This window comes from Salvelinus fontinalis, chromosome 38, assembly GCF_029448725.1.
Source record: "Salvelinus fontinalis isolate EN_2023a chromosome 38, ASM2944872v1, whole genome shotgun sequence".
NCBI lineage: Eukaryota > Metazoa > Chordata > Actinopteri > Salmoniformes > Salmonidae > Salvelinus > Salvelinus fontinalis.
The window spans coordinates 33,558,254-33,585,372 of record NC_074702.1 but is presented as its reverse complement, the minus strand read 5'-3'; the positions used below and the strand labels follow the sequence as shown (position 1 = coordinate 33,585,372).

General features: G+C 44.0%; 1 protein-coding gene across 6 annotated transcripts in view; it reads right to left on the bottom strand.

The window, feature by feature from the left end:
* Positions 1-27,119, bottom strand: part of ptprub (protein tyrosine phosphatase receptor type Ub) — a 361,889-nt gene that overhangs the window by 145,106 nt on the left and 189,664 nt on the right. For all 6 annotated transcript variants that reach the window (XM_055903563.1, XM_055903566.1, XM_055903567.1 and 3 more), the window contains exons 5-8: positions 25,486-25,601; positions 20,671-20,845; positions 8,527-8,820; positions 4,259-4,576 (exon numbers count right to left, since the gene is read on the bottom strand). In XM_055903563.1, the coding sequence (XP_055759538.1) occupies positions 4,259-4,576; positions 8,527-8,820; positions 20,671-20,845; positions 25,486-25,601 (903 nt within the window). The remainder of the gene's footprint in view (positions 1-4,258; positions 4,577-8,526; positions 8,821-20,670; positions 20,846-25,485; positions 25,602-27,119) is intronic.

The window sequence follows — 27,119 nt, the reverse complement described above, 5'->3', positions numbered from 1 at the left end:
CTCTGTGGTTTTCTTTTCCAGACCACAATCCCCATTAGTCTGTGTGTGTAGAGTGCAGGGTGGAGGGGGAGTTGGGGGAGAGGGATCAACCCTGGGGCTAAAGCAACAACCATTCAGCGCTGTGAGGAAACAGCTGAGTCTGGTGTTGTTTCGGTAGTGACAGAGTTTGGAAAGAGAGTTCCTGATTTAAAAGCTTTTTGAAGAGCGTGTTTATAATTGACAGGTATCTCTTTTTTTTTCTCTTTCTCTCTCCCTCTCTTTTTCTGTCATTCTCGTTCACTCTCTCACACACACTTTTTTTTTTCTTCCTTTGGTGTGAGAACAGTGCGTTTGTTTAGTTTATTTTTAATGGAAAAAATGTATTCGTCCTTCAGCCAGGCATCTGCAATGCACAGAGGCAGCTGTTGGCTGCCTTGGCACAAAAGGAATATATTGGGAGATATGGGGGAAAATCCGTTCTCTCTGGCTTACTGGTGGGCCTCAGATATGATTATTAATATTTCATTTTCATTTGAGAAAGGAGAGGAATCCTTCGGTATGCTGATGCAGCCTCTTTGAGATGGTCACAATGCTTTTATTCAAGTCTACTGAGACACAACCGTATGGGAAAGGAGACGGACCATAATAGTTATGAATCCCTTCAATCAAACTGTAGCTACTTGCAACGTCTGCTTCCAACTCACACACTCAAACACGTAGATCCCCCTGAACACCGCTCACTTTCCAGCCCACACTCTCAAACACCTAGATCCCCTGAACGCAGCTCACTTTCCAGCCAACACTCTCAAACACCTAGATCCCCCTGAATGCAGCTCACTCTCCAGATCCCAATCACCTGAATTCTAATCACCTGTTCACACACCTGTATGTCATTATCACACACTATTTAGTTCAGTTCTTTGCACTCCATCACGGTGAGGTAATGTTTGTTTTGTGACACACATCTTTCAGAGCTCTGGGTTTCCCGTAATTTAATCCTCCTGTATATGACAGTTTTGGCCTGCCTCACTAACGACACCTTTTGCTTATCCCCTACCTGTACTTTAGCCTATCGGATTTCCTGTTATCAACCTATTGCCTGATCTCCTAGATGACATTACTAGCCTTTTCCCTGCCTGTACTGTTGCCCTTTTGGACTCCCTGTGTATGACCTTCTGCCTGCCCCTGGACCCAGCTACCTGCCTCCTCCTGTGGTCCTGATAATGGCATTTAAATGTTTAAATTAATGATTAGAATATTCCACCCTGAAACCATATAATTGTATGGAATTGATTATTGTCAGTAAAATTATAATTAATGATGTGTGTAGTTTTAGTCAGAAGTAGGGTAAAACAATATATCTGTACAATATATCTTTATAGTATCTTAAACACAGACTGTCTGAGCAAAATTCGCTGCCGACCTGGCTATGAGAGATTTGGGAGAGGGCAGGGAGTACTTCTCACGGTCTCCCTAATCTTTGTCGGCTGGGTAGTGATACAGTATGTGCGTAGGATACCTGCTGTTTGTGTGTGAAGGTATGTGCGTAAGGAGCCAGTATAAAATGGATGGTTTTGTACAACGGACTGGGACGTCCTCGTGAATAAACATTTTGGCTATTGTAGCTGGGACTCTGTCTGTTTCATTCAACTATAATCTTACAAATTCTGGGTTGCAGACTGAGCAGTTTAATTGAATTTCAGTTTATGAACATTTGATAACATAATTCACGTAACAGGTCCTTTGCAATAAACACCTGCTGCGTCCTGCGCTTGAAACCATCTCTCTGTCTCCCCTCGTGTTCATTACACTACTGATGTTGACTGACCCAGTGTTATCAATCCCAACTGTATAGATAGCTAGATTTTCTTGCCCATTTGAACAGCACTTTTTTGTTCATTTGTTAATAACCTTTTGTCAATAGGGGGTGCTATTTGCACTTTGTAATAATTTCGTTTCCAAATTAAACTGCCTCGTACTCAATTCTTGCTCGTACAATATGAAAATTATTATTACTATTGCATAGAAAACACTCTCTAGTTTCTAAAACCGTTTGAATTATATCTGTGAGTGAAACAGAACTCGAGTTAGAGCATTTTTCCTATGAGGATGTGAGAATGCATAAATCTTCTTGCTGTTCTGAGATCTGTTTATAAATATGCCTGTCTTCTATTGGTTGAGATGCACTGCATACGTCTTCCCCTGGGTGTCAGCGAATAGTGAGAGTTGAAATGGGGTTGCTAGGCAGAACTGAAAGCTTATAAAACACCTCGGAACAAAGTGTCCGGCCATTTTTCACTTCGCTCTGACGCATTGAGGACATCTGGCTGTGGCTCTAGAACGCTCCGGTTATAGGCCTTTAGATATATCCGGTCATGTTTTTATTCGTTATAGGTGTTAAAGGTGTCATCATAAGGTAGTTAATTTAAACCGACTTATAGCAGTTTATATCAGTTTATTGCGATTTTCTGGAATTTCTTAGTCACGCGCTTTCATGAGTTGGACTCCTCTCCTGCACATAGCTAGCATTAGCTGCTATTTCTACAGGAGAAGAGGACATCTTTCAACCAAAAGACGATTGTTCTGGAGAAAGGACACCTTGCCCAAGATTCTGATGGAAGCTCAGCAAATAGTAAGCAGTCTATGCTGTTAATTCGTATTTATGTTGACAAATGTCAAATAATAATTCCGCCATGAATTTCGGTGCGGTCTCGCTTTAGCGCACGCTGTAATGCGCAGTAACTTTTAAAAATCTAACACAGCGGTTGCATTAAGAACTAATGTATCTTTCATTTGCTGTCCAACCTGTATTTTTTTAGTCAAGTTTATGATTACTTATCGATTAGAATAGGTGCCTCTCCAAGATGGCGCCGGACAGATTGCTTGAAGTTTTGGCCACTAATCACATTGTATAACCACGATTTGTGCCGCTAAATATGCACATTTTCGAACAAACCCTATATGCATTGTGTAATATGATGTTACAGGACTGTCATCTGATGAAGAATATCAAGGTTAGTTCAAAAATTATATATCTTTTGCCTGGTTGTTACGATCGCTAACCTTTGCTGCTGGTAAATGGTGTTGTGTTTCTGGCTATTGTGGTAAGCTAATATAATGCTATATTGTGTTTTCGCTGTAAAACACTGAAATATTGAAATATTGGCTGGATTCACAAGATCTGTGTCTTTCATTTGCTGTACGCTATGTATTTTTAAGAAATGTTTTATGATGAGTAATTAGGTAATACACGATGGTCTCTGTAGTTATTCTAGTTGCTTTGGTGAGAGTTGTGATGGTGGCTGCAATGGTAAACTATGATTTATACCTGAAATATGCACATTTTTCTAACAAAACATATGCTATACAATAAATATGTTATCAGACTGTCATCTGATGAAGTTGTTTCTTGGTTAGTGGCTATTTATATCTTTATTTGGTCGAATTTGTGATAGCTACTGATGCAGTAAAAAAATGGTGGAGTAAAAAAAGTGGTGTCTTTTGCTAACGTGGTTAGCTAATAGATTTACATATTGTGTCTTCCCTGTAAAACATTTTAAAAATCAGAAATGATGGCTGAATTCACAAGATGTGTATCTTTCATCTGGTGTCTTGGACTTGTGATTTAATGATATTTAGATGCTAGTATTTACTTGTGACGCTATGCTAGGCTATGCTAGTCAGCTTTTTTACTGATGGGGGTGCTCCCGGATCCGGGTTTGGGAGGAACTAGAAGTTAATTCCCTCCAGAGAAAAGTTTTGGATGACTCCCTAGGTACTTTGAGTTATTTTGGTCTCACAGAAGTTTCACCACTACCTAAACAGACAGACACCAAAGTGATCCATGAACAGTATGTCACTAAAATATTCAAGTGTTTCTTACAGACCTCTGGGAAGCAGGGATTGAGAAGGTAGACAACCATGTGAGGAGGTTGGATGGCAGCCAACAGACCTTGCCAGGCTATCAGGTACATCTCAAAGCACTGATATAAATGTACCAGCAGTGTTCAGCAGACTCAACACATTTTTGGGAATAGTAACCAACAACCTGAACCGTGGCCTGACAAGACTGGAGTATTGCACCACTGAAAAATACTATTTTTGCATTAGGGCACTCTAACACAAAATGGTTCCTATCATTCTACTTTCTGTGCCCTGTATGTATCAGTTCCTTTTTATGTCTCAAACATTCTCCCATGTTATTACGGTTTCTATGAATATGTACCCTGTATGAGCTCCTACGTACAGTATACGTCTCCAACATTCTCTCATCACTTACTGTCCTCTTCAGTCTGGAAGGTGAACTCCCGACCCTCCTTCTTGCCCTCGGGGTTGGCAAGCGCCAGACGGACCCGGATGGAGTGGTAGGCCGGCAGGTCGCGCAGGGTGAAGCGTGAGGCATTGTGCTCCACCGCCAGGCACTCGCGCACAGTAGTGTTGTGCCCGCCGCCGCCCCCTGCGGTGGCATAGCGGTAGCACAGGGACACAGAGTAGGTGTGGCAGCGGGTCAAGTTGTAGGCCAGCGTCTCCCACTGCAGGGTCAGCTGCCTGGACTGGATCTCTGAGGCTGTGAGACCTCGCAAGGCCCGTGTTGGTTCTAACAGAGAGGGAAGGCGGGGGGAAGGGAGGGAAAGGAAGAGAGAGAGAAGGCAATGTTATCAACTAGGCCCAGGTCTTCTTTTGAAAAACATATTTTTATCTCAAGAGACACAGTGTAAATGACAAAATCTTTAAGTTTTAATAAAATCCTTTAGTAATAGCCCTGATGTTCCCATGTGTGACAAGTTCTGACAACGTTCTCTCGGTCACGCCGATGTGTTGGAAGCTGTTAATCCAAGCTAGGTGGCGCTACCATCTCCCATCATAGAGGTCATCAGTTTTCCTGCCAGAGAGAAACTGTGGGCGCGGCACACTCACGTCCCCCACCAGCCATGCACGGACTCGTGCCAATTACGCTAATTAATGGGACATGCTGCGGGTCTCTGTCACACCCCCGCCAGTCCCCGCCTACGTGTCAACTAGCAAATTGAGTGTCCGCTATAGTTCCATGCCAAGAGGCCAAATTCAGAACCATAAATAAGAGCGCTGTCCAAGGGCATTCAATTCCGCCAGTATATTTTTATTGCTGGGTCATTTTGACAGGCTGTTTGTTTTTAGCAGTCACCCAGTTACTTCTGGTCACTGCTGGGTTTGGGGTCAACTCTGTTTCCTTTGACTCAAGCAGAGAGAACTACAGCCTTGTCTTTCTACTCCTCCCTCGGCATAGACAGATAGAGGGATACAGAGATACTGAGAAGCCTCTGTGCCTTCAGGCACAAGCCAGTCAGTGTTGCAGTAAGAGATACAGGCTACAGGGGTAAGCCAAGGACAATCTCATTACCAATGGAGGCATTTGTCACAGCCCATTATTAACACAATCGATGCCTTTTTGTCAAACAATATTCCACATAATGTATTGTATTGCTTTTAATAGGGATTCGTGACTAATGGCAGAGGAGAGTAAGATTGAGAGTGACAGAGGAGATATGGAGCGGAGGGCTCAGCAGTGAGAAGAGTAAGGTTATATCAGCCAACGTCTTCATTCCTGCACTGACTACAACACTCAAAGGGATTCTTCTCTCACTGCAGCTATTTGTGCTGAGGACTAAAACAATGGAGCTAATGCATCGATGAGCGAGGGGAAGCTTAAAGGAAGAATGGGAGTAATCAAAGGAGATGGATTTGAAAGGTGCTCTCTCTGAATATGCAAGGAAACATACGAGCACAAACAGGCACACGCACACACACACACACACACCCTAACGCACCACTCAAAAGGCTATCTCTTCCTCGTGGATATGTTTCTCTTCATCCCTTTCTATTCATTATATCTCTCCCCGAAGTGTATCCATTTATCCCTTTCTATTCATCATCTTTCTCACTGAAGCAGAATTTCATGACACTGGCAATCTATACTTAAGCCCCTCCACAGTCACCTCTTCGCCTTCCTAATTTGTTTTCTGGCATCTCGGTCTAGAAGGAAACATGACCACTGCTTTGTTCTGAACATCAGTTTGTGACAGCAGATAAATATGTGGGCAGGGTGATAAAGTAGTGGCACATTAGACGCGGCAGGAAATTCTAGAACAACTGTTTAATTTGATTGAGGATTGTCTTTATGGCGTAATTGATAGTCTGCACAGTCTCACAGCTAAATAAAGAGAGGCGTTAAACTGATGAGCTGATGACAAAACCACCGAAGAGGCCACAGTGTGGCCATTGTGGAGTTTCATCAAATTTGACTTTTGTGCCAACACCCTTCCCCTTCCCCTAGTCTATTTGTCTGCATGCCACGTTCGAATGTGTGCGGCACACACTCCCCGTCAGCCTTCGGAGAGGGGTTGCAGCAACCCCAACAGGGCCCAGAGCCCAGAGTGGCATGCTTGTTCCTCACGGTATAGAAGTGAGAGGAAAGGAATAGCTTCTGGTTTATTACCCCCACTAATACTGATTCATGGGATTACCTGTGGACAGGGTTGTCCTTGGCCTGGGTTGGTGCTGAGCTGTGGAGGGAGTCTGTGGAGACTTAACCACAGGGGAGATGGGAGATGAAGGGGGAATGAAGCAGGAATGCAGTCACTGACAGAGAGGCCTGCCATGATGGACGAGGAAGACGAGCCGTGAAAGAGATGAGCACACTGTGGTTCAATGTTCCTAATTTTAGTCAGGCACCGGTATGAAGCCCCTCGCTCAGCAGAGAGGTTTGGTGGCAGGGGGCTCTCCAGAAGGCTCAGTGAACCAGAAGCAGGTGGAAGCCTATTAAAGAGGTTGGAAATAACTTGTCTCCTCTGTGATTTACTTGAGGGGCTTTGAGCTACGATAATGCAGCCCTGCTGATAATCACAGTGATGGCTCATCAAGCACACCTGGCTGGCCATCAGAGGCGGGCGGAGACCATGTTCACATTCACGGCCATTAGTTTTACAGCACTCACAGGAGGACGCCCGGGCTCCACTATATAGGTCAGAGCAAGCCAGGAAGAGAGGCGTTGTTCCCACGGAACAAGCAGAATATACCCAGTCCATGGCAACACTGTTTTTGGAGAATAAATTAACTTTAGTCATAAGAACACGAAGAGGGTCCAAGCATCCCGTCTGTTCACTCTGGTAACTAGCACACTCCCAGAGATCCCCACTCTGACATGACCATATATTTCCTCATGCTTAGACCTAAGCAGCCCAACAAAGGTGAGGAGGATCATTATGCAATGATGAAGTGTGGGGTCAGTGTGGGTTCTGGACCAGATGGTCTGGGGGTTGGGTCAGTGGAACTCAAGGGTGTCCAGGTGGTGATTAGAGACTCCTGGAGGGTGAACGAGGTGATGGAGAGGAGTATGCGAAGGTGTGGGAATCAGGATCAGGCCAGCAACAGAACAAACAAGTAGACACAACAACTTAAGCCTTGTGTTGTGAAAACAACAGCTGGGGAAATTACAGGGCAAGAAGTCAGGCTTTGATATCTGAGACAGGTATTTGGAGTCACCATTGGTATGAAAATGATCTGGAGGAAAAGAACATGACAGACAGGATACAATGGTGCCACTAAAATAAATGTACATTACAACCCTGTGTACATCCTCTCTCACTTCACAACTATAAAATTCCCTCTCCTCTTTCCCTGTCTATCTCTTTCAAAATATTATAATTTTTTCTTTTGTGTATCCTTTCTCTACTTTTTCCCCCTCTGTTTTTGAGCGAGAGCTGGCTCTGGGCTCTCTATTTTACTGATGAATGGGTGGTGTCTGCGGCTATTGGGAAAAGGGAGTGTGCTTAATGTGTCATCAGACAGGACATGGAGGCTGTGGTTGGTGGAACAGGGAGGGGGGGTGAGAGATGGTTTGTGGTGGGAAGAGATCGCTGGGCATATTAAAGACTGATGACTGTGGAAGACATGGGACAAATGGCCACAGGAAATAGGCATGGATTTTGTGGTTAAGTGTGTGTGTGCGTGTGTGTGTGTGTGTGTGTGTGTGTTTGTGCGTGTGTGTGTGTTAGTTGTTTTCTTCCAGCCAAAAAAAATATTTTTACAAAGACCACCTCTCAATCTCACAGAAGGGTTTCAGTCTGGAATACAATTTGGCCACATTATCACCACAGTCGATGGTCTGCCATTCCACTTTTCAAATTCAATTATATAATGAAGCAATTACTCTGAGATTAAATAAAGTCTGAGGAAATATCCTCTCTAAAATGACCAAAAATATGAGCGTTTCTGAGGTTTCGTAGGTAGAATCCACAGACGAAGCAAACTGCTTGTAGAATGATACACTTCCCTCTATTTATCAAGACTAGAAACATATCAGTCAGACCAAGAAAACTAGAATGATCTTACAATAAAAATTGCAAATCATTAAAAAAAATTATGGTAAGACTTTATCAAGGATTTGCAAGTGGTTAATTAATAACATGTATTACCAAAATATTCTGTGTTACCAAACACTGACAACTATGACAATGTCACATACTGTACAAGAATATCTAGACCTTGTCACACCGCCCAGACCCTCACCTGCACACTTAGTCCTGCTGATGAGGGGTGGTCCGGGTGGTCCGGTGCCGCCCTCTCCGGGCCGGGTCAGCAACACACTTATGTGATACTCCGTGTCTGGGTCCAGGTGCCACAGCTTGTAGGTGACCATGTTGACCCCATGGACCTCGGACCAAGGTGATTGGCTAGCCCGGTACTCAATCTCCTTCCTGATGATAGGGCCATCTCCCAGGATGGAGTTGGTGTTGAGTTGGATGATCAGATATGTGGAGCCCGCTCGCAGCAGCTGTGGGGGCGCGATAGGGGAGGGGGGAACTGTGGGAAGAAGACAGGGTAGGGGGCTGTGAGGTTATTGAAATGTTATTTTTGCTTCCATACACTGTAGCTGTATTCATGTGACATTTGAGGACTATCTTGGTCAGAAACGGTTGAACTGCATTCCACTGTCCGTAAACGTACTATGTACTATTGCAAATCAGTCTTATTACAACATGCTTATCAGCTTTTCATACTTTCACGCCATCTACAACCTTCCGGTTTGTTTGAGCCCCCCGTAGATCAGGGGTTCAAATAGCAGATTGGACACACCTATTAATAGCGCATTAACGAGCCATACATGAACATAGCAGATAACCGTGAGTGAAAAGAAAACTGCTGTACATATGGTCTGAGGAACGTGTATGATCTCAGAACACAAGCTCTCTTAATTGAGCGATGTGTGCCTCCCGCTGGCACCATCATTAATGCAAGAGCTTCACAGAGGAAGTCACCATGATGAAAGAAGACACCCAACATCATTTCGAGGGCAAGTTGCCAAAGCAGGATTAATTTCAGAGGCCACCGTCCAAATGTCACCTACAGCAGACTCTCGGAGCCACTGAGCAATTACACAGAAATGTGACTGTGTGAGGGGAAGAAGGGAATGCAGAAAAATGAGGACTAAGAGCGACAGAAAGATCAGAGTTAGATCTGTGGCTGTGACTAATCCCTGATTCCTGCAGAGGTACCGGTGTCTATTATGACTGTCCTCTCAGAGGGCTCTCGTCTCTGCCTCATCCCATGGACACTTCCATGGAGCACGTACACACTGTAGGGAATCATGCAAGCCTCACAAGCCTCTGGAAGCACAGGGAGACACTATATATTGATGTGATTTCACCTCATCTCACATCAACAATACTCCCGTACTGTACTTTCCCAAGGATTCTATAAGTGGCATTATGCATTAATGTTGCATTTCTGTTTTCAGCACCATTTTGTATTTAGGAACACAAACCCAGCTGACTGTATCAGCTGGAGGTTTGTTAATATAGCTTTTTATTTACTTAAGTATTTGCTCAATTATTATTATTTTTTCGAGATCCCTGAAAATGATTTTTTTATCGAAACATGACAACTGATATGATAAATCTTAGCCAAAAACACCTCAGGGGTGAAACACCACAAAATGTGTTCTACTTTGCAGGGACTGAACACTGTCCTCCAGTAGCCTCTTTGCAATTGACATGATTACTTTGTGCATGCAATCTATGGGCCAAATGGGGAGCACTTGTGGGATCTGAAATTAGTTGATCAAGCTAATTAAAAGGCTGATTACCCTCTCGTTAGCGGGGGCAGTGGGGGAGGGCTGTTTATAAAAGCCTTGTTAAGGGGCACGCACTGCAGTCCCTGCGAAATACAACACAGAGTATGAGTTATGGCCCTGTTGCAGAACGGCTATGCATCAGTTCTCAGGAGTCAGGACAGAACACACCATGCCAAAAATAACCCACATATTCTGAATTTAAAAAAGCTTCGGCAACAACCATGTCACTACTATAATGCTACTAACAATTCTAGAGCTGAGAATTCTTTGTACAGTTTTCTATGGAGCTGAGCACATTACTTGGAGATTGTATGGCCCTCTGTCTGTGAATTGATTGAGGCTGTTGCTTACTGGCAGACACCGTGTGAGCTCTGTGCTGGTCTGGCTAGGGGCTGTGCTGTCATCCACCAAACGGTACGTATCACTAAACTCAACGTAATCCGTGCTACTATCAATTGATTAGATTGGTGCTACTTCACAAACCCCCCGTTACTTATTCTCTCTCCCTCTCCTCTCTTTTTTCTTACTCTCTCTCTCTTCCTCCCTCTACCACCTCTCCCTACTTTCAAGGCCTGTTTCAAGGAGTGCTGATGCAAAGGATACAAAGCACTAGAGGAGACGAGTAGAATAGGACTTCTCCATGTCCTTATTTCCCTCTCCGTCTCATTCCTCTGGTTTAGGGATTGTGGCCTGGCGTGGCATCAAACCCTCCTATTGAGCTGTGTCATCAAAGAGCTGTCAGAGCAGTGTCGGGCTCTAGGGTTAGAGTGAGTAATGGGACTGAGGTTGGGCCATCTGCAGAGCATGATATGAAGGGGCAGAGATATTGGATCAACATTGGAGTCCAATAGATCAGCTCTCCAACACTGCTCTACTGATCAGCCTGGAACAGTATTATTATTATTTACCTTTATTTCAACAGGGAAGTCATATTGAGACTAAAGTCACTGTTACAAATGAGCCCTGCACAATACAAAAACAAGCACATACAGTACATCAGGCAAACATAAATATAGACAATAAACACATGGTGGCAGGTAGCCTAGTGGTTAGAGTGTTGGGCCAGTAACCGAAAGGTTGCTGGATCGAATCCCCGAGCTGACAATGTAAAATCCTGTCGTTCTGCCCCTGAACAAGGCAGCTAAAGACGGCTGCTAGAATCTTGACTAGAACCAAAAAATGTGATCATATTACTCCAGTGCTAGCCTCTCTACACTGGCTTCCTGTTAAGGCAAGGGCTGATTTCAAGGTTTTACTGCTATCCTACAAAGCATTACATGGGCTTGCTCCTACCTATCTTTCCGATTTGGTCCTGCCGTACATACCTACACGTACACTACGGTCACAAGACGCAGGCCTCCTTATTGTCCCTAGAATGTCTAAGCAAACAGCTGGAGGCAGGGCTTTCTTCTATTGAGCTCCATTTTTATGGAATGGTCTGCCTTCCCATGTGAGAGACGCAGACTCGGTCTCAACCTTTAAGTCTTTGTTGAAGACTCATCTCTTCAGTAGGTTCTATGGTAGAGTGTAGTCTGGCCCAGGAGTGTGAAGGTGAACGGAAAGGCACTGGAGCAACGAACCGTCCTTGCTGTCTATGCCTGGCCGGTTCCCCTCTCTCCACTGGGATTCTCTGCCTCTAACCCTATTACAGGGGCTGAGACACTGGCTTACTGTTGCTCTTCCATGCCGTCCCTAGGAGGGGTGCATCACTTTGTGGGTCTTTGTGGGCTTTGTGGGCTATAGTCGGCCTTGTCTCAGGATGGTAAGTTGGTGGTTGAAGATATCCCTCTAGTGGTGTGGGGGCTGTGCTTTGGCAAAGTGGGTGGGGTTATATCCTGCCTGTTTGGCCCTGTCCGGGGGTATCGTCGGATGAGGCCACAGTGTCTCCCGACCCCTCCTGTCTCAGCCCCCAGTATTTATGCTGCAGTAGTTTATGTGTCGGGTGGCTAAAGTCAGTCTGTTATATCTGGAGTATTTATTCTGTCTTATCCGGTGTCCTGTGTGAATTTAAGTATGCTCTCTCTAATTATCTCTCTCTTTCTCTTTCTTTCTCTCTCTTGGAGGACCTGAGCCCTAGGACCATGCCTCAGGACTACCTAGCCTGATGACTCCTTGGTGTCCCCAGTCCACCTGGCTGTGCTGCTGCTCCAGTTTCAACTGTTCTGCCTGCGGCTATGGAACCCTGACCTGTTCACCGGACGTGCTACCTGTCCCAGACCTGCTGATTCAGAGGGGTTGAGTTAAATGAGAAAGACACATTTCAGTTGAAGGCAGGCATCCCCCTTTCCCTTTCCATGAAATACACATTAAGATACAAAACACAGTCAATTAAAACAAACACATGATTCACCCCTTGGTGACAGTCCCAAGATATTAACACAGACACATTTCTTAATTGAATGGAGTGCTATAGGCAGCAGGTATTTAGTGGTTGGGGCAGCAACCAAATGGTTGCTGGTTCTAATACTTATGGTAAAAAGTCTGTCGATGTGTCCTTGAGCAAGGCACTTAACTGTTTTATTGTATGTGACAATAAAACATATTTTGTTTTTATTTATAGTGTCCTTATACATATTTGGAGTTACAATTATTGTATTTGAAGTATGTGCATTGCTTACGATAGCGCATGCATCATAGTCTATATCAGTGGTTCCCAAACTTTGTATGGTCCCGTACCCCTTCAAACATTCAACCTCCAGCTGCTTACCCCCTCTAGCACCAGGGTCAGTGCACTCTCAAATGTTGTTTTTTGCCATCACTGTAAGCCTGGCACACACACTATACGATACATTTATTAAACATAAGAATGAGTGTGAGTTTTTGTCACCTACCGGCTCGTGGGAAGTGACAAAGAGCTCTTATAGGACCAGGGTAGAAATAATAATATAATAAAAATAGTCAATCATTTTGCTCTTTTTTTTACTATCTTACATATAAAACCTTATTTGTTCATTAAAAATGGTGAATAACTCACCACAGGTTAATGAGAAGGGTGTGTTTGAAAGGAAGCAAACAACTCTGCAATGTTGGGTTATATTGGAGAGAATTTCAGTCTTAAATCATTTTCCACATACAGTCTGTGCCTGTATTTAGTTTTCATGCTAGTGAGGGCAGGGAATCCACTCTCACATAGGTGCGTGGTTGTAAAGGGCATCAGTGTCTTAACAGCGCGATTTGCCAAGGCAAGACACGCTGTGCGCAGCCCAATCCAGAAATCTGGCAGTGGCTTCTGATTAAATTCAATCTTCTCAGAACCGACAGTTGCAATTTCGATGAGGCTCTCTTGTTCAGATATCAGTAAGTGGACTGGAGGCAGGGCATGAAAGGGATAACGAATCCAGTTGTTTGTGTCATCCGTTTCGGTAAAGTACCTGCGTAATAGCGCACCCAACTCACTCGCTATATCACATTTTCCATTGTCCGTAAGCTTGAGTTCATTTGCACACAAAAATCATACAATGATGGAAAGACCTGTGTGCTGTCCTTGTTAATGCAGAGACAGAGAAAAGCTCCAACTTATTCATCATAGCCTATATTATGTCCCGCACATTGAATATAGTTGCGGAGAGTCCCTGTCATCCTAGATTCAGATCATTCAGGCAAGAAAAAACATCCCCAGTCGTGTGAGAAACTCGTCATCATGCAAGCGGTCAGACAAGCGAAAAATGATGGTCAGTAAAGAAAACTTTAAGCTCGTCTCAGAAAAATGTGTCAATACTTTGCCCCTTGATAACCAGCGTACTTCTGTATGTTGTAATAGCGTTACATTGTTGCTGCCCATATCATTGTATAGTGCAGAAAATAAACAGGTTCAAAATCAAATCAAATCAAATTGTATTTGTCACATGCGCCGAATACAACAGACCTTACAGTGAAATGCTTACTTACAAGACCTTAACCAAGAATGCAGTTTTAAGAAAATCCCTAAAAAAGTAAGAGATAAGAATAAAAAATAATTAAAGATCAGTAGTAAATAACAATAGTGGGGCTATATACAGGGGGTACCGGTACAGAGTCAATATGCAGGGGCACCGGTGTCGAGGTAATTAAGGTAATTATGTACATGTAGGTAGAGTTATTAAAGTGGCTATGCATTGGTAATAACAGAGAGTAGCAGCAATGTAAAAGGGGGGTTGGCAATGCAAGTAGTCTGGGTAGCCATTTGATTAGCTGTTCAGGAGTCTTATGGCTTGGAGGTAGAAGCTGTTTAGAAGCCTCTTGGACCTAGACTTGGTGCTCTGGTACCGCTTGCCGTGTGGTAGCAGAGAGAACAGTCTATGACTTGGGTGGCTGGAGTCTTTGACAATTTTATGAGCCTTCCTCTGACACCGGCGGGTATAGAGGTCCTGGATGGCAGGAAGCTTGGCCCCGATAATGTACTGGGCCGTAGGCATTACCCTCTGTAGTGCCTTGCGGTCGGAGGCCGAGCAGTTGCCATACCAGGCAGTGAATCAACAAGTCAGGATGCTCTCGATGGTGCAGCTGGAAAACCTTTTGAGGATCTGAGGACCCATGCCAAATCTTTTCAGTCTCCTGAGGGAGAATAGGTTTTGTCGTGCCCTCTTCACGACTGTCTTGGATTACTTGGACCATGTTCGTTTGTTGGTGATGTGGACGCCAAGGAACTTGAAGCTCTCAACCTGCTCCACTACAGTCCCGTCGATGAGAAGAGAGGCGTGCTCGGTCCTCCTTTTCCTATAGTCCACAATCATCTCCTTAGTCTTCATCACGTTAAAGGAGAGGTTGTTGTCCTTGCACCACACGGTCAGGTCCCTGGCCTCCTCACAATAGGCTGTCTCATCAATGTCGGTGATCAGGCCTATCACTGTTTTGCCATCAGCAAGCTTAATGATGGTGTTGGAGTCATGCCTGGCCGTGCAGTCATGAGTGAACAGGGAGTACAGGATAGAACTGAGCACGCACCCCTGAGGGGCACCCCTGTTGAGGATCAGCGTGGTGTATGTGTTGTTACCTACCTTTACCACCTGGGGCCGGCCCGTCAGGAAGTCCAGGATCCAGTTGCAGAGGGAGGTGTTCAGTCCCAGGGTCCTTAGCTTAGTGATGAGCATTGAGGGCACTATGATGTTGAACACTGAGGTAGTCAATAAACAACATTCTCACATAGGTGTTCCTTTTGTCCAGGTGGGAAAGGGCAGTGTGGAATGCAATAGAGTGCATCATCTTTGGATCTGTTGGGGCGGTATGCAAATTGGAGTGGGTCTAGGGTTTCTGGGATAATGGTGTTGATGTGAGCCATGACCAGCCTTTCAAAGCATTTCATGGCTACAGACGTGAGTGCTAAGGTCCGGTAGTCATTTATGTAGGTTAGCTTAGTGTTCTTGGGCACAGGGACTATGGTGGTCTGCTTGAAAAATGTTGGTATTACAGACTTAGACAGGGAGAGGTTGAAAATGTCAGTGAAGACATTGCCAGTTGGTTAGCGCATACTCGGAGTACACATCCTGGTAATCTGTCTGGCACAGCGGCCTTGTGAATGTTGACCTGTTTAAAGGTCTTACTCACATCGGCTGTGGAGATCGTGATCCCACAGTCGTCTAGAACAGTTGATGCTCTCATGCATGTTTCAGTGTTACTTGCCTCGAAGCGAGCATCTAAGTTATTTAGCTCATCTGGTAGGCTTGTGTCACTGGGCAGCACTAGGCTGTGCTTCCCTTTGTAGTCTGTAATAGTTTGCAAGCCCTGCCACATCCGACGAGCGTCGGAGCAGGTGTAGTATGATTCAATATTAGTCCTGTATTGACACTTTGCCTGTTTGATGGTTCGTCGGAGGGCATAGAGTCCCACTCTACCCTTTAGCTCAGTGTGAATGTTGTCTGTAATCCATGGCTTCTGGTTGGAGTATGTATGTACAGTCACTGTGGGGACGACTTCCTCGATGCACTTATTGATAAAGCCAGTGACTGATGTGGTGTACTCCTCAATGCCGTCGGAAGAATCCCGGAACATATTCCAGTCTGTGCTTGCAAAACAGTTTTGTAGCTTAGCATCTGCTTCATCTGATCACTTTTTAAAAGACCGAGTCACTGGTGCTTCCTGCTTTAATTTTTGCTTGTAAGCAGGATAGCGGATAGAGTTATAGAGGATAGAGTTATGGTCAGATTTGCCAAATTGAGGGCGAGGGAGAGCTTTGTACGCATCTCTGTGTGTGAAGTAAAGGTGGTGTTGCATTTTTTCCCCTCTGGTTGCACATTTAACATGCTGATCAAAATTAGGTAAAATGGATTTAAGTTTCCCTGCATTAAAGTCCCCGGCCAATAGGAGCACCGCCTGTGGATGAGCATTTTCCTGTTTGCTTATGACAGAACACAGCTCATTGTGTGTGATTTTTGTGCCAGCATCTGTCTGTGGTGGTATGTAGACAGCTACGAAAAACACTGATGAAAACTATCTAGGCAGATAGTGCTCTACCTCCGGCGAGCAAAACCCTGAGACTTCCTTAGATATCGTGCAGCAGCTATTGTTTACAAATATGCATCGGCCCCCGCCTGGTGTCTTACCAGAGGCTGCTGTTCTGTCCTGCCGATAGAGTGTGTAACCTGCCAGCTGTATGTTCTTAATGTCGTCGTTCAGCCACGACTCGGTGAAATATAAGATATTACCATTTTTTTATGACCCGTTGGTAGGATATACGTGCTTTCGGTTCGTCCCATTTCTTTTCCAGCGATTGAACGTTAGCTAGCAGAACGGAAGGCAAGGGCAGATTAGCCACTTGTCGCCTCATCCTCACAAGGCATCCTGATCTCTTTCCACGAAACCTACATTTCCCTTTCCAGCGAATCACAGGGATCTGGGCCTGGTCGGGTGTCCGTAGTATATCCCTCCCGTCCGACTCATTGAAGAAAAACTGCTCGTCCAATTTGAGGTGAAAAATCTGAGTTGAGATGTCCAGCAGCTCTTTTTGGTCATAAGAGACGGTAGCAGCAACATTATGTACAAAACAAGTTATGAACAATGCAAATAAAAAGAAAAAATAGCATGGGTGGATAAGAACCGATTAGACAGCAGCCCTACCCTCCGGCGCCATCTTCACGTTGCTTTAACAAAGTTAACCATTTTCACTGTAGTGTTTAAAACGTCTTTATAGCTGTCAGGCATTCCCTATGCAGCAAGAGCCTCTCAGTTGATACTGCAGTGTACCCAAGTGGCATCGGGGGCAACTGCTTGCACACGCGTTACCACTCCACTATGTCTCCCTGTCATGGCTTTTGTGCCAACAGTACAGATACCAACACCTCTTGACCACCAAAGTCCAGTTGATGTCACAAAGCTGTCCAGTACTTTAAAAATAGCCTCTCCTGTTGTCATGGTTTGCAGAAGAGGATATCTTCCTTAATTGAACCCCCATAAATGCAACGGACATTTGTCAGGAGCTGTGCCAGGCCTGCCACGTCTGTTGACTCATCCAGCTGTAACGCATAAAATTCACTGGCTACCACGTCACTGATGAGTGTCGTGAAACAGTGTTGTTTGATGAAGCATTGTCTGTATAGTTTTCTTGGCCTTTTCCCACAGCATTGTCCCAGCCATATCCACGGCAGCAAGAAGAATTAAGTCCTCCACAATAGCATGGGGCTTGCCTGTCCTAGCCACTCAGTAGCTCACCACATAAGACACTTCTAGCCTCTTCTAATTAATGGTATATGTTGCTTTTTACATGTCTTACTACTCGAAAGTCGTCTCAATTCTCACTCAAAAAACTCCTGTGGCTTATTTTTCTAATTGGCATGTTTTGTTTCTAAATGTCTGCGCAAGAGTTTAATCGAGTTGTGAGATAATACTTTCGCACATATAACTTCTTGCCACTAGGGGGGTGCCATTTCGACATAGCACAAAATCGTACCCAATTTAAACGGCCTCGTACTCAATTCTTGCTCGTACAATATGCATATTATTCTTACTATTGGATCGAAAACACTCTCTAGTTTCTAAAACCGTTTGAATTATGTCTGTGGGTGAAACAGAACTCTTTCTGCAGCGAAATCCATGACAGGAACTGCGAAGGTCTGAAAACTAGGCTCTGCTTTCAGATCAGTTTAAAGCTCTGTATGTATCCTATGGGTCGACATGAACTGCACCCGCCTTCCCCTGGATGTCAGTAACCAATGAGAAGTGGAATGGACTTTCTACGTAGTTCTCAGAGTTTATAAAAGGCCAAGGAGGGAGGGGACCTCTCTTTTCAACGATCGCCATTACGCAAAGGAAGACCTCAGGATGGCATTTTGAAACGCTCAGTTATCGACCTTAGATATATCCGTCTGTAATTTAATTCGATATAGGTGTTAGAAACATCATAACGAAGTTATTTTAAACCGAGTTATATCAGTTTATGCGAGTATATTGCTATTTTTGGAATTTCCTTAGTATTAAGTTTGAAGATTTGGGCATGCTGTGGCCACATAGCTATTGTTAGCTGCTACTTCCGAAGTTGAACACAACGTTTTACAACCAAGCAACAATTATTTTGGACAAAGGACCACGTCGCCAAGATTCTGATGGAAGCTCGTCCAAAAGTAAGAGCTATTTATGATGTTATTCCGTATTTATGTGGAAAAATGTAAACGTATTTGTCCGCCATTATTGCGGCACTAGTCTGGCTGTAACGCACACTGTATGTCTATGTCTAAATCTAACTCAGCGGTTGCATTAAGAACTAATGCATCTGTCATTTGATGTCCAACCTGTATTTTTTTGTCAAGTTTACGATTATTTATTGATTAGACTAGGTGCCTTTCCAAGATGACGCCGGCCAGAATGCATGACCTGTTGCTTCTAATCACATTGTATAACCACGATTTGTGCTGCTAAATATGCACATTTTCGAACAAAACCTATATGGATTGTGTAATATGATGTTACAGGACTGTCATCTGAAGAATTCTGAGAAGGTTAGTGGAAAATTATTTTATTTTGGTGGTGAATACGTTATCACTATGTTTGGCTGGAATCAATGCTGTTGTCTGGTTTGCTATTGTGGTAAGCTAATATAACGATATATTGTGTTTTCGCTGTAAAACACTTAGAAAATCTGAAATATTGTCTTGATTCACAAGATCTGTGTCTTTCATCTGCTGCACGCTGTGTATTTTTAAGAAATGTTTTATGATGAGTAATTAGCTAATACACGATGGTCTCTGTAGTTATTCTAGTCATTTTAGTGAGAGTTGTGATGGGGGCTGCAATTGTAAACTATGATTTATACCTGAAATATGCACATTTTTCTAACAAAACCTATGCTATACAATAAATATGTATGTATCAGACTGTCATCTGATGAGGTTGTTTCTTGGTTAGTGGCTATTTATATCTTTATTTGGTCGAATTTGTGATAGCTACTGATGCAGTAAGAAAATGGTGGAGTTTGGGAGTGGTGTCTTTTGCTAACGTGGTTAGCTGATAGATTTACATTTTGTCTTCCCTGTAAAACATTTAAAAAATCAGAAATGATGGCTTTATTCACAAGATCTGTATCTTTCATTTGGTGTCTTGGACTTGTGATTTCATGAACATTTTATTATATGATATCCCTGTGGCTTTAGGCTAGGCTATGCTAGTCAGCTTTTTTGATGGGGGTGCTCCCGGATCCGGGTTTGTGAGGCGTTAGAGGATAACACACTGTGGCTGAGGAAAGGCACTACTCCCAATATAAGTGAACACGAAATCAATGTAGCTCTCATCATATTTACACCTCTTCGATGGTCCAACGTCCCGGTCTGTTGTTTGATGCTTTCCCGGGTTAGGGGGCAGTAGCTCTTCGGCTGCATCAGATTCACAAATGTCAGTGTCCATGCTAGCTGGGCAAACAATAAATGTAGAATTACTGATGCTAGCATTGGATGTGCTCATGGAAGCAGAACAACTTGTGTCGTCGACAGGTGCAGGTGTAGTACTGCTGGTATGTGTCTCTATGGACGCAGACCTTACTTTTTTAACCATTTATCCGTTTTTTTTAGCAAATGGAATGAGCAGCAGCTACATTTGGCTACATACGAACTGTTAATGGAATTCCCGCGAGAGAGTAATGGTTAATGTGATTGGATGTTCATTATTTGACTAGGCTACCTGTATTTGACATTGTGTTGTTATTTCGCTGAACACTAGATGGTTTCATTTTATTTTTGGCAGTGAAACGAGGCTACTCAGGTGAGAAAAAAAACTCAGCAAAATGTATAGCCCGTTGGAAAATACAAATGGACTGTTTTAAAATGTGAAGATATTTACAACAACAAAATTATTATAATTCTATGTGAATCACATTTTTATTTGGCGTACCCCGACCACATTGCACATACCCCAGTTTGGGAATACCTGGTCTATATGATAATATCAATCAAGCGCTTCAATGTGTTGATTTAATTATGCCACAGCTGACAAGTGTGTGGGATGCGTACATTGATGACAGATTATGTAAATGTTCATTTACAACATGTACTACTTTTGCTAACACAAAGTAACATAACTAAATCAGTTTTATTCAGTTCACCCTTTGTTCATAGACCTACAGTACAGGATATTGTGAGATCCTAGCCTCGCCCCCAATGACTGATGGCGAGCGTACTTACCTTTGACGATGAGCTCAGCGAAGTTGGAGACCCCAGAGCCCCTGGCGGACTGGGTGACACATCGGTACAGGTCCTGGTCGTTGCGCTGTACACTGTCCACCTGGAATGATGCCACAAAGCGCCGGTGACTCAGGTGCTTGACCAAGGCTGTAGATATCACGTCCCCACTGTGCCTCTGGAGAGACGGGACAGAAAAAACAGAATGGGTCAGATATAAACAAGCACACTCACAAACACATTCTCGCACACAGACACACAGCTGCAAATGTAACAGTATTACTGCCATTTACCCGGCTTGCCCCAACCTGGGCTTGAATCACATCAACAACTGCTTCCCATGAAGCATCGTTACATATCGCTCCACAAAAGCCACAGCCTTTGCAGAGCAAAGGAAACAACTACTTCAAGGTCTCAGAGCGAGTGATGTCACCAATTGAAACACTACTAGCACGCACCGCTAACTGACTAGCCATTTCACACCGGTTACACTCACTCCCCTTTGACAACATTCTCCACAGCAACTCCAGCAGCTGTGCAGAGCCCAACTGAGTGATCCAATGTAAGAGTATTGCTTCCGTCCCTGAACCTGGGCTTTTACCAGGGACCCTCTGAACACATTAACAACTGCCTCCCATGAACCATCGTTTCCTATTGCTCCACAAAAGCCGCGGCCTTTGCAGTGCAAGGGTAGTGCTGTAGCAGTCATAACATTTTGTCAGCCAGTTATTTTCATGTAAATAACTGCATCTCAAGGCCTCTACGCATACAAGCAGCATGCAAGCAGCATACAAGCAGCATACAAGCATCATACAAGCCACTGATGTGCGCCTTTGGAACGTCTACATTTTAAAAAGCCTAATAAATCCATTAAATATACACTATCACAATAAATCCAGTCATTTTAGGCAGCTCTAAAGAAACCTTATGATATGAAGAAAATAGATTTTTGCACCATGCCATAGGCAGTAGGCTAGTTCATTTAGGAGACAAAATAGTCCTGTTTCATTATTTTATATGATATGATTTTCTAGTAAGAAGGATATAATTCCCATTCCGGAGTGAGTGCGCATATGAAGTGGCTATATTGAGCGTAAAAGTGATCCTTTGAACCAGGTCCTATACGCTAGACTTATTTGGCAACTTTAGTTGCGAATGATACAAACCTTACAATGTCTTAGAAATCAAAACATACAGTGTATGGGCTGCATGATGCGACTATAGGCTATTGTGATCTGTTCCTTGCCTCAGGCTGCTCATTCGTGTGCACACTGTTCTCTCATCAAGTGATCATATTTTCACCCATCAGACTATTCTCAATTTAATCTTGTCTTTGCTAACACATCCTGCTAATCCGTCTGGCCCAGCGGCCTTGTGAATGTTGACCTGTTTAAAGGTCTTACTCACATTGGCTGTGGAGAGTGTGAACACACAAACATTTTGTTTCAATTTAAAATGGCTCATTATCAAAGAGGCAGGAACAGGGCCAGGAGTAAAAATACATGTCATCCGTATGCACTCAAATAGAGAATGGAGGCGCGTTGCCACAGTTCTTTTTGCAATCATGCCTGGGTAAGTTACTACTCCGGTAGTATAGTAGAGCACTTGCACTCAAATAGAGATACCTTTCTGCCGTGCGTAATATGCTATTAGGCTGTGTATTGTATAATGGCGCAATCATTATTTTAATTCAGGCTTTTGGGGGGGGGGGGGGGGGATTGGGCACATACACGAAGTGTATAAAACATTGATCGTTCCATGACATATACTGACCAGGTGAATCCAGGTGAAATATATGATCCCTTATAGATGTCACCTGTTAAATCCAATTCAAATCAGTATAGATGAAGGGGAGGAGACAGGTTAAAGAAAGCCTTGAGACAATTGAGACATGGATTGTGTATGTGTGCTATTCAGAGGGTGAATGAACGTGCAAGACAAAATATTTAAGTGCCTTTGGGTATGGTAGTAGGTGCCAGGCGCACCGGTTTGTGTCAAGAACGGCAATGCTGCTGGGCTTTCAAGCTCAATAGTTTCCTGTGCGTATCAAGAATAGTCCACCACCCAAAGGACATCCAGCCAACTTGACACAACTGTGGGAAACATTGGCATCAACATGATTGGCGTCAACATTCCTGTGGAATGCTGCACAATAAGCTCTAACATTCGTATGGGTGTTTTGAATTCATCATCACCTTAAAAGCACTGTCCGTTTCGTAGTGTTAGGCTTTGAAACAACATCCACAATATTTGTGTATGCTCCATCTTCTTAAACCAGCTAAATGGAGTGCCATATTTGAGGCAGTCTGCATAGTAAGATTATTGTTCCCTTGGTGGACCCATGACACTCAGCTAACAACATAATAACTAAACATGTTTCAATTATTGCTATCCAGGCCATTTGAGTTGAGTGATTGAAAAGGATGATTGTCCAGCAGCATAAAATTAAAATTTGAATGGCAGGGGACATCCCTTTGATTTAAACATGTACAATTACAATCAGGTATCCTTTAATACAAACAAATGAAATCTTGTCAAGATAATAATGATTATGAGAGCAATGTTGGTTATGAGGGCCATTAGTTAATTCAGCGCAGGTGCCGGTAGTCAGTCCTCTTGTGTGTCCATACTATAGCAATATAGGGTGTTATCACCACCCAGCACTCACACAGTTCTGCAAAACCCTATGGAGCCAATACATTTAAATGCACATGAGTAGCTAAAAGTGCATGCCTGGTGGGCTTAATGTTTCACCATGTAGTCACTCTAATGTGTAGTCATGCAGATGAATAGCAGGGGGTAAGCTTTCATGTTTTGGTACAGAGCAAAGGGAAACGAAACAGAGACAATGACTCTGACACCAGTGCTCTTCAAAGCCAGAATATACCACGGAGAAGGAGTGGGCATGACAAAGGTAGAGAGAGAGAGCGCAGGAGAGAGAATAACAAAAACAAAAGAGAGTACTGGTGCTGGGAAAGAAAGCTGCAGTAGAGATTGAATGAAAGGAGGTACTCCACTGAACCCTGCCAAGGCATTTCTCACATTGTTCTATTCCATTATAACCACAAGTGTCCTTCAAGCCTATAGTCTCAACCACCGGCCACCTTGAGCCTAACATTAGTCTAACGTTTAGGCCAAGGCCTTTTTCAGTGTGGGAAATAGCAGGCTTGCCTATCAACACATTCTTCTCTCCCTTTCTTTTTCATTGAAAAACAACTGGTGAGTAAACAGAATCAGTCTCAGAGAAGACGTAGGCCCGGGGTCCTCCGGGAAGCAAGTGGGATGAGCTAGGCCCCTTCTCTGTTTGCTTGGGATGACTGGATGTGTGTAAGTCGGTGTGCTGTCCAAAGCCACAGTGGACTTGTCTGTCTGTTTGTAAGCTCTCGAAAGCCACAGACCACACAAGCCCCAACTGTCACAAGTAAACACCAAAAACACCCAAACTCTGATTAGGGTCAAGCAGTGTCAACCAGTCTGGTCTGGTGGTCATACCAAACCCTCAATCATAGACTTCAGTGTCTACTGCCCTTGGCTTACTTCTTTTATCTATTTAGTTTTTTCTCCATCCACAAAAGGATATTAGGGAAATCAGGTTAATCAAATAAGCCTGAGACGGATTATGTAAACTATCAGGCTGGAGTGAATTACTGAGAAAACGACCAAATTATCTGTTTAGTCTGGCAGGAGTTGGCATGGTGAGACTGGGTCGCAGCTGGTACACGCAGCAGATGCAACAATCAAATGAAAACAACAAGACAGCAGGGAGGGGAAGCAACCTCATCTAAAATGGCAGCCGTGACACCCAGTCATGTATCTCCTCATGCTGTTTGGGGAAGGCAGGCATCGAAGAGCCTTGAGGACTTTTGTTATTGGTGCGAATGTTCGTGCCGTTATGACAGCTCCCTACTGGAGGCGTCTGTCCTTGTCCTTGTGATGTGACAAAATGGTTTGTTTGATATCATTCTCACTCGGATGTTGGAGGGTTTTGTAACGTTGAAGGAGGGACAGGGACGCCTCCGCTACTTTGAGGTCTCGAACTTGAAGACGGTGTTGTGCATTGCGCCTCGAGGCTTGCATGGTGTAATTAACACATACTGTGGTGGTAAGCGTCGTGGATGTCTGGCTGCCTGGTAGTTGCTGTGAGAGACACAGCCTGGAAAACAAAAGACTATCACAATGCTCTTTGAAACCTTCCATCAGGCCTTCCTAAGTAATGTTTTTAAAACCAATGAATGTTATTCACTCAGACATACACCGCAGTGGCCTTGCTGACCTTCAGAGGGATGGAATTTGCATGAATATAGCATACACGTGGGAAAGAAGGGTATTAAAAACAGCGCCCTCTATTTGGATAAAGGAAGAAGGCTGTGAAGAAAGCAGAACACTGTGATTTCATGAGCAAACTGGATTTTCAAAGGTGCTGGGCTGGAGAGTCTTCAAGGCTGGAGCGTAGCATTAAAACTCTCCCCAATGCTCTGCTGAATTTGAATACTAACACAAGCATGTTTATAATTCAAAGACACTGACCCATCGTTTCCAGTTTCCCTCTTTAATGGCGTGACCACAAATACACTTGAAGTAGAACTCAAAAGTGCTGGTATTCTCAAAGAGACCTGCTTTCAAATAGTATTTTGGTTTCTTTGAAATACTTCAGCTGTGCTTGATTGAGCTTGCCTGGCTCAAAGGAACCAATTGAATAGCTGAAAATGAACCCAAAAGTGCAAAACCCACCTGGCACTCCAGACAGACTCAATCAAACTCTCAAAAGTATTTGAAAGAAAATAAATACTACAGATGTGTCCCTAAATCCCCACTGACCTCCAGTAGGAACTTCTCAGCTTCCGAGGCCCGGCCCGATGCCACACACTGGAAGGTGGCATTCTGCCCAGCGTTGACCTCCTCATCTCCCAGCCGGGAGAAGTGGGGCGCCTTATCTGTTGGAACAGAGCGAGAGAGCAGAGATCAAATGACTGCTGTGCCGTGACAGACAGCCAATCACAATGTCAGCCAGCCAGACCAACAAAATAAATGCTTTTATTTAAAATACATGTTACGAAGTTATGTGTGCCAAAACGCCCATGTCCTCCAATTTCAGGGTTATGCAGCTATACTAGGGCTCCCGAGTGGCACAGCGGTCTAAGGCACTGCATCTCAGTGCAAGAGGCGTCACTACAGACCCTGGTTCTATCCCGGACTGTATCACAACTGACCGTGATTAGGAGTCCCATAGGGTGGCGCAAAATTGCCCCAGCGTCGTCCGGGTTAGGGGAGCGTTTGGCCGGGGTTGGCTGTCATTGTAAAATAAGAATTAGTTCTTAACTGACTTGCATAGTTAAATGAAATACTACATTTCGTGATTTCTAAAGAGCTGCAGTAAATGATCATCAATCGGACTTTGTTCCAGCTTCATTGCCAGTGTGAGATGTGTATGAAATGTCACCATCGGTAGCTTTTCACATTATACGACAACGTAATTCAAACGTTCATGTTTAATTAGATAAGAACCAGAGACTAATTGTCACCCATGAAGGACCTCACAGCTGTTTGGAGAAGGACTCACTGACATACTGACATATCGCTTGTTCTCTCCCTTTATTGTCCTACAATCAACCCACAAAGAGAAGTCATCCGATACACAACTTAGAAATGAATTGCTGGCGGCTACTATTCTCGACAACCTTTCACCGTGGCGATAGGTCATAACACAGGCATCAACGCAAGTTAGGTGAAAATCCTTTAACCAGATCCCCAGACCATTCCCGAAATCAGGCTCAAGAACATTGTTGCTGATGGAAGAGCAGTACTCTTCTAATAAGAACCCAGCTTGATGCATCGAGCTCCGCAGTGAGTGTGGGTTCCTCAGCAGCAATCCCACCTGGCTACACTGTGATTAACACTGGAGCTCTCCTGCTCCTCCACAGCTCTATGAGGCAGACTTCCCGCAGAGCCTAACCACTGGGTTAGAGCCTCCAGCACAGGCTCGCATCACCACAAAACGGAGGACAACCCAACTTAGACAGGATACGTTACTTTCGTGGTGGAGTGGTAGTGAAATCAAAAAGAGGGAGGCGAATGTTTCAATTCCTGCTCTTCATTGTTCAGTGTTTCATTACACTGTTGCTTTCTGGGAGAGAGAGAGAATTTGTTGATCTACTTTGTGTCAATAGGCAGGGGGGAGAGGCGGGGATGCCTCTTGTGTTTGTAGTCCACAGGTGGTCATGTTTCCCATGGACGAGTCCCCCGTCTAAGGTCAATTCATAATTCATCATAGCTATGAGCCAGCATAAACAAACACAAAAACTAATGTGATAAAAAAAAACAGGTCCTTCTGTTCACTACAAAACTTGGTAGAATAAATGTGTCAGATAATATCCCGGGGACTCTTTACCATGATAAATATTTAATTTGACTGCAACACTGGTTTCAGAGTCAAAGACTAGGACTTTGGAGAC